Source organism: Manacus candei, unplaced genomic scaffold (assembly GCF_025592945.1).
Source record: "Manacus candei isolate 608988 ecotype Guabito, Panama unplaced genomic scaffold, ASM2559294v1 h1tg000035l, whole genome shotgun sequence".
Classification (NCBI taxonomy): domain Eukaryota; kingdom Metazoa; phylum Chordata; class Aves; order Passeriformes; family Pipridae; genus Manacus; species Manacus candei.
In genome coordinates, this window is record NW_026138083.1 from 9,711,553 (window position 1) to 9,728,859 (window position 17,307).

The 17,307-nt window shown below is 40.8% G+C and overlaps 1 protein-coding gene across 2 annotated transcripts in view; it reads left to right on the forward strand.

The window, feature by feature from the left end:
• Positions 1–142: 142 nt before the first annotated feature.
• The window catches only part of HNRNPLL (heterogeneous nuclear ribonucleoprotein L like), a 28,032-nt gene continuing 10,867 nt past the window's right edge, over positions 143–17,307 (forward strand). Inside the window, exons 1-6 of one of the 2 annotated variants that reach the window (XM_051793012.1) lie at positions 143–488; positions 8,629–8,747; positions 8,867–9,104; positions 12,345–12,430; positions 14,660–14,756; positions 14,845–14,917. In XM_051793012.1, coding sequence (XP_051648972.1) covers positions 288–488; positions 8,629–8,747; positions 8,867–9,104; positions 12,345–12,430; positions 14,660–14,756; positions 14,845–14,917 — 814 coding nt within the window. In that variant the 5' untranslated portion in view covers positions 143–287. The remainder of the gene's footprint in view (positions 489–8,628; positions 8,748–8,866; positions 9,105–12,344; positions 12,431–14,659; positions 14,757–14,844; positions 14,918–17,307) is intronic. The other variant, XM_051793011.1, reaches the window with a different exon arrangement.

The window sequence follows — 17,307 nt, forward strand, 5'->3', positions numbered from 1 at the left end:
CTGATGGGCTCGCTCCCCGCCAATCGCCGCCGCTCTGGCTCCTGATGGACATCCCCGCTGGCCTATCGCCGCGACGCACTCGCTCCCTCCCCGGCTGGGAGCCAATCGCGACACCGGTGGCGGGCGGGGGGCGGGGCCCGGCGCGGGGCGGGCCGTGTGTGGGGCCGGGGCGCAGAGCATCGCTCGGGGTCGGCGGTGCCGCCGGCTCTGTCCCTGCTCCCGCGTCTCCCTCACCGCCCGCCGCCCCTTCCCACCCCTTCCCTTCCCTCCCCTCCTCTCCCGCGGCCATGTCGTCGCCGTCGTCCGGGGAGCGGTACGAGGAGGAAGAGGAGGAGGAGGAGGACGGCGCCTACGAGAGCCAGGCCAAGCGGCTGAAGCCCAGCGCCGCCGCCGAGGAGGGCGAGATCGAGTACAGCGGCGCGGAGGAGAGCGAGGGCCGGCGGGATAAGCCCCCCGCGCCGCGCGGCGGCGGCGGCTTCTCGGGCGGGGTGAGGGACGCGGGGCCGGCGGGCGGAGGGCGTCTCCCCTCAAGATGCGGGCGGGGGGAGGGGGCCCGGCCGGCCCGTCCCGCCCCTCCCGCGAGCGGGGCCGCGCCCGCCCCCGGCACTGCTGCCCCGGCGGGGGGGCCCTGCCCGCGAGGGGGGCCGGGGGACTTCGCGAGGCCTTCCCGGGGTCGGGGCCACCCAGGATATGGAGGCGCTCCGGGCCGGGAATGGCGGGGGGCGCCGGGATGGGTCCTCTGCTCCGCAGACGTGCGCTTGTTCCTCGCCGGAGCTGCCCGCGTGAAGGGGCTGAGCCTGCGGATGGATGGATGGATGGATGGATGGATGGATGGATGGATGGATGGATGGATGGATGGATGGATGAATGGATTGATGGATGTGAGGGATTTGGGATCTGAGACTCAGGGATTGCCGGTGTTCCAGTGGGCAGCTGGCTTGCCTTTAGGGCAGTATCGCCATTGCAAATTTTGTGCCTGCCCTGTTGCTGATCGTAACTATAGAAACATGGGGGGATGTGTTGAAACCAAGGCAGAGGGTACCTTTCATCCTTCCGCTTTACCTTTGTGTCTGGCAGCGTACAGTGATAAGGCTGCTCATAAACGATTGCCTCCTTTTTAAATTCATTTGTATTTCTACTTTCTTCCTCCCCCACAAGCGCTGCTATAAGCACGCTGGTTCACTATATTTTGTTTTTTTGAGACGTACCTTTTCTTCATGAATATGCATTTAAGTATCAAGATAGCCTCGAGCAATGAATTTGGGCTAACAACACTTTTGTGTCTGCTGTTTGATTCCTTAACTAACTGTCCGTCTGATTGTGACCATTATTCTTCTTGATGACTCTTTCTGTTTCTTACTTGAACAAACCAGATCAAGAAAACGTCGGTTTAAAGGCAGACCTCGACATTTAGAATACCTGTTTTATGGTTTGTTAAAATGAACTTGCTTAGCGCTGGGATAAGTTAGTGAGAGAGCATTTGCTGTTGCCATTTCTCCATCAGTTAAATCTTTTGATGGAGAGGGTACCTGCTCGATTTGTTGTTGTGGTTTAACCCTCGCCTACAACCAAGCACCCCACAGCCTCTCACTCCTTCTCCTCCCCCCGGTCTGATGGGGGAGAGAATCAGAAAGGTACAAGTGAGAAAACTCAGAATGTCCCCTCTTCCTTCTTCTTCCCTCACTTTATATGCTGAGCATGATGTCATACAGTTTGGGATATCCCTTAGGTCAGCTGAGGTCACCTCTCCTGGCTGTGCTCACTGGTGGAGCTGGTAGAAGAAGCAGAGAAAACCTTGGTTCTGTGCAGTAAGCACTGCTCAGCAGTAAGGAAGACGTGTCTGTATTTAATCAACACTGTTTCCAGCACAAATACAAATTATATCTCGTACTACAATGCAGAAAATTACCTTCACCCCAGCCAAATGTAGCACATTATTACAAAAGTTCCCTGATAAACTGCAACAAAATACATCTCTGGAGAGAACTATTTTAGTTCTCCAGTTTCTTGTGATGCAGCATCGTCTCTGTTGCAGTCAAGACTTAGCAATGGCCTCTGTCTTAAAGGCCAGTTCTGAATGGAATCCATATACTTGCTTAAGCTATCTTGAAATTTTGTTGTGTAGGAGAGCTGGACATCCTGCAGTGAGTGTTTCAAGTTGCAACAAGATTCTGCTCTGGCCTTTCCTCTTTTCTGCATTACTTTATGAAATCAACTAGTTCTTACCTTTCTCTTTTTCCTTCTTTCTGGGTTCTGGCTCAGAGTGTCTTCATGATGTATCAGTATCTCATTTTATCTGAGTTAATGTACAGTAATGCTGCCCTGCCCCTTTAGGTAATGAGAGTATGGAGTATGTAACTTTACATTTAGGCTCTCAAGAATGGCATGTGCTGAGTCTTGTGAGTAAAGAAACTGAAGCAAATGTGTAGCAGGTCAAGAACATGAGGGTTTTTAGGCAGCTTGTTGTGTCAGTTGTAGTGTACCTCAAGGAGGTACGTGGTCAGTGGGGATTTATTGGCAAAGCTGTGTTCCCAGATTCACTATTGGAGAGGCAGAAGTTGTCTTGATAGTAGAGATCAAACTAGTTTTTTGAAAATAAGCTATAACATCAAGTGGATATATGAAAAATGAATGACTGAGTGCTTTTGTTAGTAATTTTTGTGAAGCATTTAATAGCAAAATGCCAGCATCTATTAAATAGAGTTGGTACGAATTTTCATTATTTTTTTTTCTCTAATAGGTACAAAACTGTACAGGAAACTTACTTATTCTGTGACATATCTTATTAATTTTTCTGCAGGGAAATGTTCTCAGCTTATAAAAGTTGTATGGGGTTCAGACATACAAGATGAAGGTAGGCTGAGAGGAAGGAATAAGTGGAAGTATCCTGGATTGCTCAGAAGAGAGCAGAAAAAGAATAAGTAGGAGGAACTATAGAGAATTGAGGAACTGGGAGGAGAAATGGGAAAATGGATGACCAGGGTAAAAAGAGTGGTAGGAGTCTGGTAGACTCACTGTTTGATTTTTTTTTAATTTAATTTTCCCCCGACATATGCCCTGGAATATCAGTGAACTGTACACTCATGGATTAAATGCACCTGTTGTATAAAAGCTCTTTTGTGGTAGGACCCTGCTGAGCAGGTTGGTGGGGTCTCCTTCCTGGGCTATATTTATTGTTGTGGCAGTTTCCTGTTCTGGGATTGTTTCGTTTGGCTGAATAAGACTTTCACGTGGACACTTCTCATAACCCAGATGTGCACCCTCTTCTTCATGGCTCATCTCCAGGCTGAGGAGCACGGAGAGCCAGGAACAGACCAGAATGTTGACCAGAGAAAGAGCAGGATGTGTTCTTGCAGAAACATTCAGTGAGGGAGAGTATGATTTGGAAGAAGGACCCCTATAGAGGCAGTGTTGAATGGTAGTGAGGCTTTGGCAGAGGAATCAGATTTGCAGTGTAGCAGAGCGTCAGGACCCTGGGAAAACATGGGCTAAGAGCTGTGTTTAAGGGAGTTGAGGGGGCCTTTCAGCTCCATCCCCTCTCCTTCCCTTAAATTTCAGTTTTATTGATTAATGTTTTATTTATACAACTTGTAACATCCACTTCATCGCTGTCTCTAACATACCTATTCTTAAACGTTTCTGTGAGGTAGGGAAGATCTATTATACCTGTTTTTACAGTTGGGGAAGTGAGATGTGGTGTTTGGGTACACAAACATAACTACGAGCTACCGCAAGGTAAGATAGGGACGTAAATGTGCAGCTTCTCATCCACTCTGTTGAAACTTCCTGGGCAGTGTTCTTGCCTGGTGGTAAGTGGAAGGCAGCTCTCTTTGCAACTCAGTTGCTTGGTGATTGTCACAGACAGTGTGGTAACAGCAGCTGGATGCAAGGAATTCAGATCTTGACCTATTTTCCAGTGACTTTTCAAGTATGTGTTTCTTAAATGAAGTACATCCTAGAAATTGGTTTTGGAGTAAGTGTAAGTCATCTTCCCTCCGTTGTCCTCTCTCTCAAAACAAGTAACCATTACCTTCAGGCTAGTTCTTCTTCCAGTATCTCGGGTTGAATCTCCTGATCACACTGTGTTGTGAGGGGTGGTGTTTGCTTGGCTTTTGGTTTTGGTTGGTTTTTTTTTTGAAGGATGTTCAGATTGTGCTGAGCAGAGAGGAAAATATAATAGACTATTTCATTTGGAAGGGACTTGCATCAATCATCTAGTCCAACTCCCTGACCACTTTGGGGCAAATTCAGAATTGGCAGAGAGCTGATATTCTGTTCTGTAGCAGTTGAAATCATTAAAAGGGTAGAATGCTAGGAAGAAGTATGCATTAAACAAGAGAAATGATACCCAAACTCGTCATCCAAAATGAAACTAAACTGTCAGGTAGACTTCCAGAGTATGGGGTCATCAGACTACTCCCCGTGGGCAGTGCTGAGATTATCAGGAAATGTGCTGTGTACCTTCTCTTTGCCTTTTTAGTGCAATAATTTTAGCTACCTGTGTCATTCTGTGAGGTAGTTGGATGCAGATCAGTCCATAATTAGGCATTCATGAAGTTTTGGGCACTTATATACTTACTAAGCAACCTTTTAGGGCTTCCCCCCTCGGCCTCCAGTTCTGTCATATTTATAAAAGAAATTTCAAAGCAATTAAGAGGCATGCAGAGAGAGGAAAAAAGTTGAGAGTGAATAGGATAATCTGAATGGTGAGAAATTAAATAACAATATATTTAGGTACCTGGGGGAGAGAATATGAGAGAGGAGTGCCATCCTTGTGCAGTAAGGAAAAAAAGAGAGATGGAGGAGGTAAGCAGTGAAAAGATAAAGAAGCAGATGCTCAAAAAAGGAATTACAAATTAGTAGGACTAATGTGAGTATACTGACTGGAAAGCATCTGGAGAAAGGGCAAAGGATGCATTTTTGTGCAAACAGTTGGTGAAAAAGTTCCAGTCTAGAATTGATGAGCAAGAAAGACATCATCCTAGAGCCCATGATTACTTTCTTCTTTTTTGGAATGGCAGATCATAATTAGTTGTCAAGAAACCATTGATATATTTCAAATGTTGTCTAGAGCTATGTAGGTCACAAAAAAATGGATATTAAAATGCTGCAGCCGTTCTTTGAAGCTGCTTCTGTTACAGTCTTACCTATATGAAGTCACTTGTTTGTACTTCATCTGCTTGGTTATGTCAGTGCTTCCCTTTGTGCCTCAGCTCTGTTTCAAGGTTAAGCATTTTTATGTTCTTAGCTTCCTTCTTGAGGGAGACCCTTTCTGTCCTTGTTACTGGTCCTGAGCACACAGAAGGGAAGTCTGTTTCTGTTATCTGTTTAAATAGTTGCATTTTCTCTCCAGCTGATGATCTTCAAGAAATTGTTATTGAGCTTTCAAAACCCCCTAAGCTGCATATATATGTATTAATGGTGCAGCAATAGCATCAGCTACTCTGTTCTCCTGGATTTGAGGGAGTGCAAGGGTCATGGTGGAGTTTTGCTTGGGGCTTTTGTGCCATCATGGGAGTTGGGTGACTGAAAGACTCCTTTGTAGGCAGAGAAATACTGGTGGTGGTTTAGTCTGTACAGGAGCAGATGCTTTGTTGTGACCTTTGCCTATGTGCCAGCTCGTGTAGTTTTCAAGGTATAGTGACTGTGAGATCCTGGTCAAAATCCTGTGTTTTCCATCTCTGGAAAGAAATTACAGCAGCAGTTGGATGAGTTGTGTACATTCTGACCTCAGCTGTAGATGCACTTTACACTATGCAGGCACATTTGATTTTTTCATGTGGTCTAGTGGTTTTATTTCTCCTTCTAGAGGAAATCAAGGATCATTTTAGGTTTGCTTGATACTGCAGCTTTGTAGCTGCAAAACCTGTTTAACAATAACAGCCAGTATGCTCTGTGAATGGTAGTTTGAGGCTTCCTGGCTCAGGACTGACTTATGCTCAGTTCCTGTGCTGCTGGCTAGAAACTATTGTAAGTAAAGCAGAGCCCCTCTGATTTGGCCACCTCAGTGGTTTTATCTGTGTAAATGAGGTTCTGAAATGCTATGTGGGGTAAGTCCTTAAGTTCATGGCAACATTTCCCTGTTTTGTGTTCTTTTTTTTGGGGGGGGGAGATTGTTGTTTGGGGGTTTTTTTGTTTGTTTGTTTGTTTTTTATTCCATGCTGCTTGAGCTTCTGAACAGGTTACTGTAGTAGCAGCAGCTTCTGATTCCTGCTAAATCTCTTACTAAACCTTGCTAAAAGAATGCTTTTCTGTATGATGTTATGGGAGAAAGAAATTCGGCTTGGAAAGCCAAATGTTGCTTTAACCACAAAAGGTAGCAAAATTTGAATTTGTTGGTGGTTCTGAGAATAATTCCAGTTGCAGAAGTGGGAACACCTGTATATGTGGATATAACCCCTGTATAACTGATTTGAAGATGCAAGTATGAAAGTCTTTATTTTTGAGAGAGTTAGAAAGATTTGTATCTACTAATACGAAGGGTTATGCATGACAAATGTGAACTGAAACTGTAACAGAAGTTTGAATTGGGAAGGGGAGGAAGAGCAAAATACTATTCCTTTATGATCCATTTTCTGAAAAGCTTGACTTGATTTCTGGAGGTACTAGTTCAGTAAGGTAGGAGTAGCAAGTACTAAGCTGCTAGTACCTGCTAGTAACTCTTTCTAGTGAATCTTTGCTTCAGTGAGCAAATCATTGCTTATATTTACCATCTGATTAGACAGAAATATTATTGGGTGAGATTTCTTGAATGTATTAAAAAACCCTAACAGAAAATGCATCGCCCTAGCACTGACTGGGATCTTAATATAGTAGCAGTTATGCAGGGCAATGAATAATCAGTTTAATAACTTTTGATTTTTCTGTAGACCGTAAATAAAGTAAAAGTGCCTGCTGTCTTAACACCTTAGAGCAATAGGCTCTGCAGGAAAAACTGGTAATTATTGTTTGTTTTCTTTTGAAGGTTTCCTTAGGTGCTTCTTTCAGCTTTGAAAAATATGAATGTAATTTAAGAATATATAAGCTGAAAATAAAACCTCTCTGTAGTTTTGTTCCTTCTGCAGTTGCCTAAGTATTTGTAGTTCAAAGTATTAACCTTTCATGACTTCTTTGATCACTGCTGCTGCTGCAGACCTGAGCTGATTGATTCAGGATATAGATATCTTATGCCAATATCACTGGTGCTGTTTTACCAGCATTGTCAGAGTTCTTATTCAAAGAAATGTGTTGCCACTTAAAATGCTTTCATACTGCAAACAAATAAAATGTAAGCTAAGCTTAAAAAGTTACACAGCAGATTGTTCTGACATCTGAGGAAGTCTGAAGTGCTGGCTTTTGGCTCAAACAGAATGGTCAAATCCTTGACTTAAAGAAAAAAACGTGTAATTTTTTAGTGAGAACTGCATATGGAACACAGGAGTTAAACACACAGTTCAATTTGTAATTATCTGGAATGTGTTTCTTTCCTTGAATCTGTTGTTCAAGTGGACAGGGAAGAGAGGAATGTCTAGCAATAGTAGCAATCGTTGTGGTTATTTAATTACTGGGGCTTAATGCTCCTTTGTGCTGCAGATGAGAATCTCTCTGCTATACTACTGTTTCTGAGAAAGTGAAAAATCAACAAGACTTGATCTGCTAGATTGAACATGTTGATGTAGTTGCTAATCATCAACTTTACAGTGCTTTTACACATACGAAATTTGAGTGCTGGATATTTGCAGTGTGTTTTAACGTGCCCTTTATTATCTCTAATCTGTTTTTATTCTCTCTCATTATTAGCGTACATAATTTCTTTTTTTTTTTTTTTACCCTCAGTGTCTTAAAAGATATAAGGTAAATTTCAGCCTTACTTCAGGCTTTGCCTGAAAAGATTAGCTGATTCCAGCCCAAATTCTCCAGTCACACTGAACACTAAGGCTGTCTGAAGTCATGGCGGTAGCTCTGAAAAACGTCCATGGTGGGAATTCTGTATGCTAATGTACAGTGTCTGGATCTGTTAATGGTATTCAACCTTGAGGTGAAAGGAGAGAGCATTGTGAGTCTTTAAGAACATGTATGAACAGTGTTCAGAATTAGAAGAATATTCAGAATTATTTCAAGTATAGTCCAGAAACGGCATTTTCTTGCATTGTGGAGCACAGCTCTACATACATTAGAAAAATACACAATTTTCATTCAGTTTACTGATGGCCCTTGTTTGTTCTTGCTTTTTTTGTTCCCCCAACCTGTCTCAAACAAATACTGGCAGCAACAAACAGGAAGAGTGTCAGAAATATTTTAGCTATTGGGCATGTCCTAATTTTTTTTTTATGCTCTTAATGAATAGGGCGTAAGACCTCCTGCAATTCAAGCAGTGTTAAATAGGCCACTTTTTTTTATATTAGAAAAATCTTGTTTGTGCAAACAGATTAATTAAATCTGAAAAGCTTTTTATTTTAAGTAGACTTCAGCAACGGAACTTGGCAATTTGTTTGGAAAGAGAAGTTAAATTATTTAACGTGTGCTTAGGCTGGTGCATTTAGATGGCTGCTTCTGGACCTAGTGTGGTGTCTACCAAATTTAATTTTAGTTAACGGTAACAGTATTTCGTGTTCCATGCTGAATTTTAAAATGTCATTTTGTTGCTAGGATGCCGGGGGAAGTCATCACAAAGTCTCTGTTTCTCCTGTCGTCCATGTCCGAGGGCTGTGTGAATCAGTTGTGGAAGCAGATCTCGTGGAAGCTCTTGAAAAGTTTGGAACCATATGGTATGTCTTTTGTGATGATTTGTTTAGAAAAAAAACATGTCATATGTGACCATTGTGGGGCTTGGGAGTTGTTTTGAGTAAGCATGTAGGGAAACTTACTGTGATGTTTCCCTCACCAGCTACGTCATGATGATGCCATTTAAACGCCAGGCTCTGGTGGAGTTTGAAAACGTAGAAAGTGCAAAGAAATGTGTAACATTTGCAGCAGATGAACCTGTGTATATTGCTGGGCAGCAGGCCTTCTTCAACTACTCCACAAGTAAGAGGATTACTCGGCCAGGGAACACTGATGACCCATCTGGTGGAAATAAAGTTCTCCTGTTGTCAATTCAGAATCCTCTCTACCCAATTACAGTGGTATGTTTCTTCTTTTATTTGATGTTTTTTAATAAAATAATAGAAAGCAGAGAGCAGCAATGTCTGTTATATTATTTTCATTGTGTATTATCTGTTAATTTGAGTCAGAAATTAACTTCACCTACCAAAGCTTTATACCATCTTCACACACGTAATGTGAATGTTTTAAAGGGAAGGTTTTTTGAGATGATTCAGTCTTGTATGGATATTTCACAATACATTTGAAGACTTCTGAGGTCAGGATTTTGAAATGTTTTAAGTTCCTGCATGCTTCTGAAATACTTCCAAATGTGTTGCCACAACATCAAGATTGTTCTTTAGCCTTTAGGCTCTGAGTAGTGTATGTTTAAAGAGCAAGTAATTTTTCCAGCAGGAAGGGTTATTTTATTGCAGTCCTTCTTGAGTATTTCCTTTGTGGAAACTTGAAACCTTCATCTGTTGATGATCAACTCCAGTTTGATGGAAGCTTCCTATTTTTATTTGGGCCAATACATTTTCCTTTTCAGTATTTCAAGTCATACCATATATACAGTTGCATCCTAATTTATTGCCATTTATTTATGGCACACATACATGGATTTTTTTAAGATACAGATTTTTTTTTTGCTAGTATTTAAGAGTGTATGTTGTATCATGCATTGAATGCTTATATTTTTCATAGAGATTCTGTAGTACATGTTGAATTGCACAGAAATGTCTCAGGAAAAAATTAGAAATTGTGTTCTATGATACAAGCATGAATTACTTAGGGAAGCATGTAGGACAGTATGGATCAGTCAAAGTGTTTGGGTTGTGTGGAACCATGTAACTTAATGCAAGTATTAAGTTTTGTTTAATGTGCTGTGTATTATGCTAGCAAATTGATTGCAACTTAGTATTCCTGAAATTACCTCAAGTAGTCAGTTACATGTCGTGCTTTGTGCCTCAGTGTTTCGTGAATATTGGTAGGTTTTTGCCTGTTGATTCATTAGTGGATGATGAATTTTCTTATGCCAGTTTTCTTTATAGAAAAGCATGTCAAGGTATGAGTTGCTTTTTAGTGTTTAAAAACGAACCTGCTCGGAGCTGTGTCAACAAATCCACTAAGTTAAAATGTTCTTTGCACGTGACCATGATCAAATTTTGGAAACTCTGTTTCACTCATGCATTTTAAATTTGCCTTGCATAAGCGGCTGAGTTGAACGTAGATGCTTGAAGGCACTGGTGGCAGCAGCGTGGTTCTGGGCTAGGAGACTTCATGGAAATTCTGAGGATGAAGCCTCGAGCAGAGTAGCTCCTTTTTAAAAGCAAACACTGCCTCCCAACCTCTTCCTTCCCACTGCACCCAGCTGTTTGCTTATCGTATACCAATGAGTGCTAGAAGCAGGCAGATTTCCAGAATTACTGGCAAGCATCAGAGCTCATTGAAGCCAGTGTACTCTAGCAGGGTCACAGGAGCTGGGAAAGAGCAGCTGTACCTTAACAGCTTAAGAATGTGACGAGAAAAACACAAATTTTGGACTTGGCCAATGGGCCAAAATTATGAAAGAAAGTCATATGCCTGAAAATTAATGTCACTTGGGGCTGGAAAGCTTCTGGGAATCTTTTCTCCCAAACAAGAGGAAATGGAGGGCAGCCGTTTGTGCTGTGGAGTGTGCATAGAAAATATACCTATAAATGATCTCATAGATCCTACTGTTTATGGGTTCAGGATGCTTGAATTCTTTCCAAAAATGTCTGTCCATTTTCTAAAAATCTTAAGGTTGACAATCTCCTCTGTTTGCTTCATTTAGCTGTGCAAAACACTCCACCAGAGTGTCTGGAGCAAGGCCCCTGAGTATGGCCAATGTTTTTGGTTTGTGGTGTGTGTTGGGGTTGGTTTGTTTTTATTTAGAGATAATATATTAAAGCTTATGGTACTTTCTAAGAGCCAGAAGTTACACCACTGCAGCTCTAGCCAGCAATAATACATACTCTTTTTCTAGTTTCTCCTTGTGTGCGTGGGGGGGTACGTGGGCTGTGTTTGTTTTAGTTTTAAGAAATCCAGCATGTCCCCTGCCCCTGTGCCTCCCAATTGGTCCTCTATTCTGCAAAACATAATAATAAATACTATACCTACTTGCTTCCCCCTTTTCCCTCATGTCAGCCAAATAAACCTGAGGATATACCCCAAGATCCTGGAATGAGCATTTTGGAGGTATTTGGTTTAGATATAAAGAAAAGAAAGAAAAAATGGATTGCAGTAGAGTGTTTCACCAAGGTGTAGTGCCTTTGCCTGCTAGGTGTAGTTATGAAACTGGCTGTCCAGTAAAGCTTATGTGCTGTTTGAATATGGTCTAATGGGTGAATTGTTTTCAGAAATCACAGTTCCTGTTTGTTTGGGTTCTCAAGCCTGAGTCCTGGGAATTCTGAGTTTGGGTGTATAATCACTCTAAAATAAACTTATTTTTCTTGGCGAGATGAATGCTGGAGACTGGTTTCTGTTACGTGTAATCGACTGTAGGTTGAGTTACTCCCAGCACCACATCCTGGGCTGGCCTGATGTGCAGCAAGGCGAGCTTTACCCCTCAGTGTTTGGTTCCCCTGCAGCACTGAGGATGGTCTTGAATTTTATTGGTTCCTTGTAATACAGACAAATGCTGCTGAAAGCAGAGCGTTAACAATGGGTTTGCATGAATCCACTCATGAATTCGCTTTCCTGTCAGAAGTTTTCTCTGCCTTAAGTGAAGAAACATAGCACCTGGACACTTGGACTGTCTTTGATTGAGGTGAAAACGATTGAGATTCTCTTTCTGATAAGCTACCCAGGTTTACATCTTGGACTATCCCCGGTTACTCTCTGAAAGTGAACATGAACTCAGCTGCTAGAGTCTCATGAAATGAAATGTGCTGTAACTACAGTGCCACTTTGTTTCTCTTTGCTTTGGTAGACCTGCTGCAGTGCACGCTTCAAAGGTAGCAGAGCTTGAGACATGGATGCAATTACTGGGTCTTAACGCAGTTGAAGATACTTGTTAAACTAATGTTTGCATGAGTACTTCATATAGGAGTTTTTTTCTCGGTTTTCAGATTTGATCGCCTGTATTACATTAATCCATAAAAAATGCTAATCATGAATGTAAAAATTGTATAGAGGAAAATAAGAAAGGAAAAGTTAACAAGCCTTTTCTTTGCTCTTTGGCATTTAAATGCCAATGTTCTGTGGACCGAAAGTATTCAGAATTTCACATCTGACTAAAATATTTTTTTCTATTTCCTTAGGATGTTTTGTATACAGTGTGCAACCCTGTTGGAAAGGTTCAGCGCATTGTTATATTCAAGAGAAATGGAATACAAGCCATGGTTGAATATCCTTTTTGAGTGCAATTTTTTTTTTTCTGTAGGTTCTTGGCTTCAGATGGGTTTAACGTGAGAATGTCAGAAAAATATCATGTAATTTTGAGACCAAATTATTTTTTAATTTCTGTCTAAGATGTGGTAATTTCTAATTTCTGTATGTCTGTAAAACAAGGTAGCACTTACACATGTCATCTTTGTGGGAAAATGGCATTGTCAATCGTGGTCTTGATAGCCATGTTTATAGCCCCTAAGGCTAATAATTGCAGACATAAAATATGTCATAGATTTGACAACCCCCTTGTACATAAAAGTTTCATGGCTTCTGCCTGTGTTGATACTCAAGAAGTGGGTAAGGGATTACAGGGATGCAATTTGACTTCAGACTCTTCTAAATTAGTTCCAGCAGGTACTGCTTGTCTTACTATTCTGACTTCAGTAAAGCACAAGACCAACTTAGGCCTCCTTTACCCCGTTCATCATGTGTTGAAGAAGTTCCCTGCTCTGTTATCCTACTCTTTACTCTGTGATATTAAGTTGTACGTGGGTTGAGTTGAATGTTCAGGGTTGTGTGTTACTGGCCTTCACAAAGTCTAAAGTCTGATATGATAATATGCCTTCACTTATAAAACTCTGATAGCCATCTTTCAGATGGCTGATTATTCTCCATTTTTGAGCTGTTATCTGGACAAAATTTACCAAAATCTCAGGCATTCCTTTGTGATTTCAGATGCTACTAATTGGGCAAGCTTTATTAGTGAGTCCCTTTTGTAAAACAGGACTTAACCAGTGGCTGCATTGGTGATTTCCCAGGCAAAGACAGCTACCCTAATTTCCATAAAAGCAAACTAATTGCTATTTATGTAGAAGACTTAAACAAACTATGTGTCCTAACAGATAGTAGTTTGACTTACTGTATTTGTTAAGTTTGTGGTAAGTGGTGTTGTCTGGATCAGATGACTTGTACAGTCAGGGATTATTCTGTGTCTTGTGAAAGATTAGGGAAGTTGTGTGCAGGATCCCCCCCACACTTGGAAACTGTCATACTTATGTCCTTTGAATTAAATTCTGTAACATGCCTTTTATTAAAAACAAAAACAACCAGCAGTTGAAAGAAAACTCACAAATACAAGTGAGTAATGCAGCAGCATTACAAAAGTAAACAGTTGGGGGGAGGAGGAAAGTGAGCTTCAAGACAAGCCTTATCTGAAAAGTTAAAAAATTTACTAAAAATTAAATGCTAATTGCAGTACCCATTACTTTTGCAAATGTGCTCCCACAGTTCTAGCCAGTGTCACTTCCTTATAGGTCTGAGAAACTTAGCTTTTCTCACTTTTAAATTCCACAGTGAACCTGCATCACCTTGGAAGAAGCTGGGCTGCAGGAATGTGGTAAAACTCAAGGCTTATGATATTGTTACAGACTACTTCCAAAACTTCACTAAATGATATCAAAGCATAGTGCAAAAGGTCTGTTCTGCTGCAAATTTCAGGCTTTCTGACACCATATGTTATTGAGTGTGTATGAGATCGTGGGTTGTGATGTGCCAAGGCTCAGGTACATTTTTCTGCTAATCATAGAACTAATCTTGGAGTACGTAGAGCATATGAAATAACTTATGGGTTGGAGCCTGGTACATGCATCTACCTGTTGTATTTCTTTTGGTGCAAAATGATGATTTCTTCATTCAAAGTTCTCTTAGTTACGTGGTTTTATTTGGCTAACAAGCTGAAAGGATGTACACTTTCTTAGTTCTTTTTGCTGTAAAGTAACTACTCTGAGTTCATGTTCTCCCTACCCACAAGTCTCTAGCCAATGCTGTGAGAAGGGAAGCGTTGTCTTAAATCACACCTTCTCACACCAGAACTCTGACTCCTTCCCGAATGACACAGCTTGAACTTTCCCATCAAATATTCTCTAGACTTGCTGGTAACTCTTCATGTCTTCTGATGAAAATTACTAACTGCACCAGAATCCCCTTCTAAATGGGATAAGATCAGAGCATAAGCAAAGCTTTCATCCATATAATCCACTGAGGAATTTACTAATTTATGAATGGTGTCATCGTGTGCTGAGCACATCTTTTCACATAAGTTGAACCCAAATGTACTTTTTGGTCATTTTTTATGTCTGTATGGAGTTCCTGTAGTGTATATGAAAGTGAAATATCTGCAGGCTACAAAAATAAAGGGACATGATTGAGACACCTGAGGGAAAAAAATCCTTAACATGATGTGTATGTTTGAATCAGTGTTCTGTGCCCAGAAGGCGAAGGCTGCACTCAATGGAGCAGATATCTATGCAGGATGCTGCACACTAAAAATTGAATATGCAAGGGTAATGCTTGGACCTTTTCTTTTAATTTTACTAGAAAAATATATATAGTCGAGACTTAACCTTTTTCACTTTTTCTTTATTTGAACAGCCAACTCGACTTAATGTCATTAGAAACGACAACGATAGTTGGGACTACACTAAGCCATATCTGGGCCGACGAGGTAGGTGTTCATACGTTATCCCTGTAGATGTTTGACTGTACTAATGACAATCCTTCACACGTGGTCAGGCTGTATGGCAATAGTCATTCCAAAGCAGGCCAGTGCTGCTGAAGGCTGTGTCACCAGCCAGGGAATTAACCCTGAGCCCTAGTGCCCCCTACTGCCGTGTGCTTGAGCCACTTAGTTCAACAAGGAGCCCACACCTGCAAGCACCTTCGCAGTTCTCAAGGACTTGCATTTCTCCAAGCAGCTCTCTCTCTTTGGAGGAGAGGAAACCTGGCACAGACTATTCCTTATAAACTACAAACTTGCACACTGCTTCTCCTTCGAAAGGACTCTTTTCCCCTATGTTGGACAAGGCATTAAGAAGGATAGAGGACTTCAGCAGGCTGACTCTACACTTCATCATGCACCACATCGGCATCAGCAAAAAAAAACCCCAAACAAACAAACCCTCTGAAAAAAACTCAGACTTGCAGTTCACCTTGTCTGCATACTGCATGCACCACCACCACAAGTTTTTAAAGGAGGACATTTTCAGTACTTCAGATTTGTATGGGATGAATAACATGATAGACTGTACCCATTCTGTTAAAGCTTGTATGTATGCTGGTCTTATTTCCCTTAAAATTACCACTGAAAAATTGAGAACATCCAAAATTAAGAAACTCTTGTTGATATCATTGACATTGTAATCTTTTTATTACTTGCTGTATGTGAGAGTTGCATTCAGACCTAACAGTGTAAATATTGTCTAGTAGTAGGGAAATTTAATTCTTATATGTAGATAGTTGGAACTGAGCAGTGCAATATCATTAGCCCCCCTCAGCTATACAAAAGTAATAAAGCAGGGAGATTCATAATTGCTACTGTCTCTTAAGTACTCAGCTGTAAAAGTTACCAGAGCTTAATTCATGTCAGTGGAATCTATGATTATATATGTACAGTCAAACTGCTGTGTAGCCTGACTCCTGTAAAGTGTTTATTTAAAAAAAGAAAACAAAAATCTGTAACTATTGAGTGCAGTGTTCAGTTATCTATGTACAATAATGTGTTCAATGTAAAGTTAGAAAAGTGAAGATAATGTGACCAAGATAGAGTATCTACTTACCAAAGGCTATATGAGAACCAGGGCTTCGCTGTCTCAAGAGATATGCACTTTCAAAGTAACTCTGCAGAGACGCTGGGCTTGTGAAACTGTTGTACAACTAAAAACTTAGGGCTTGGATTTTCAAAATGAAGTTCTTGTAAAAAGTTAACAAGGGAGCTACAGTATTGGCTGCAGCTTGTAGATTATGACTATTTGTATTGGGATTCAATTTTTTTTCTCAAATTCTTGAGTTAAAAATAAAGGGATTCTGAAGAAACTCAAAACTCAAGGGCAAGAAAAAAAATCTGAAAAATTTGAAGGATTAATTTGACCCTCATATCTTTTGGTTATTGCAGTGTTTGGAGACTGACTTGTAAGATTGTCCATCTAATTACATTATGTAATTGGTCTGCAGATAAGTATGGCTGTATGAACTTGAGGTTCCCCCAAATAGAGCAAACAGTGGAAAATGAAAAACTTAGTATAGGAATGGCTTGCTCTTTCTCAAGAACTCTCATTCTACTCTTTTCCTTTTGTTACTGTCTCTATTCTCTATACATCACCCTGCTACACGTTAGAGGAAAAAAATTAGCCTTATATATATCTCATTGTATATTGTATATAGCACGATTTTTCATTTACTATGGTTCACATCCACTTATCTAGAAAATGGGAATATAAATTGTTGAATGAACACTGAAATGTACTTGAGAAAGCAGACATCTAGAGCAATTTTAGTAATTCAGGAGTTGGGGTTTTCATTGAGAGAGATAGAGAGTGTTTTTGTATCTGTGCTTCAACTTACTCTTGCAACATCATTGTTTGGGTTTTGAACTTCATGTGTCCCCGAACTGTAGGGCTCTCACTGCAGGAAGATCTTAGCCCAAAGGAATTTCATTCCAGGGACAGACGTGCTGATAAATCCTTTCAGATTTTCACATCTCCCCTTCAAATGTTAGGAAGGAAATGCATTTTGCTAATGACTTCCTTTTTTTTTTTTTTAGAACTGGTTTTAGTGCTTTATGGTAACAAATTACAGACTTGCACATAATATTTCTCCACTGAAGTAAAATTCCTTACAAGTGCCTGCTGCTATGAACCCATATTGCATTAGATTAAACCAAAACCACACCTGACTTAGTATTCTACTTGCCTTTAGCCAGAATGTTCAAACTATAATTTGGAGCATTTCTTTTGGTGGTAATACCAGCACAGTCAGTGACTCAAGGACCTGATTTAAAAACAAACACAAAAATCAACAAAACCAAACTTAAACAAGATTATAAAGAACCTTTCATTT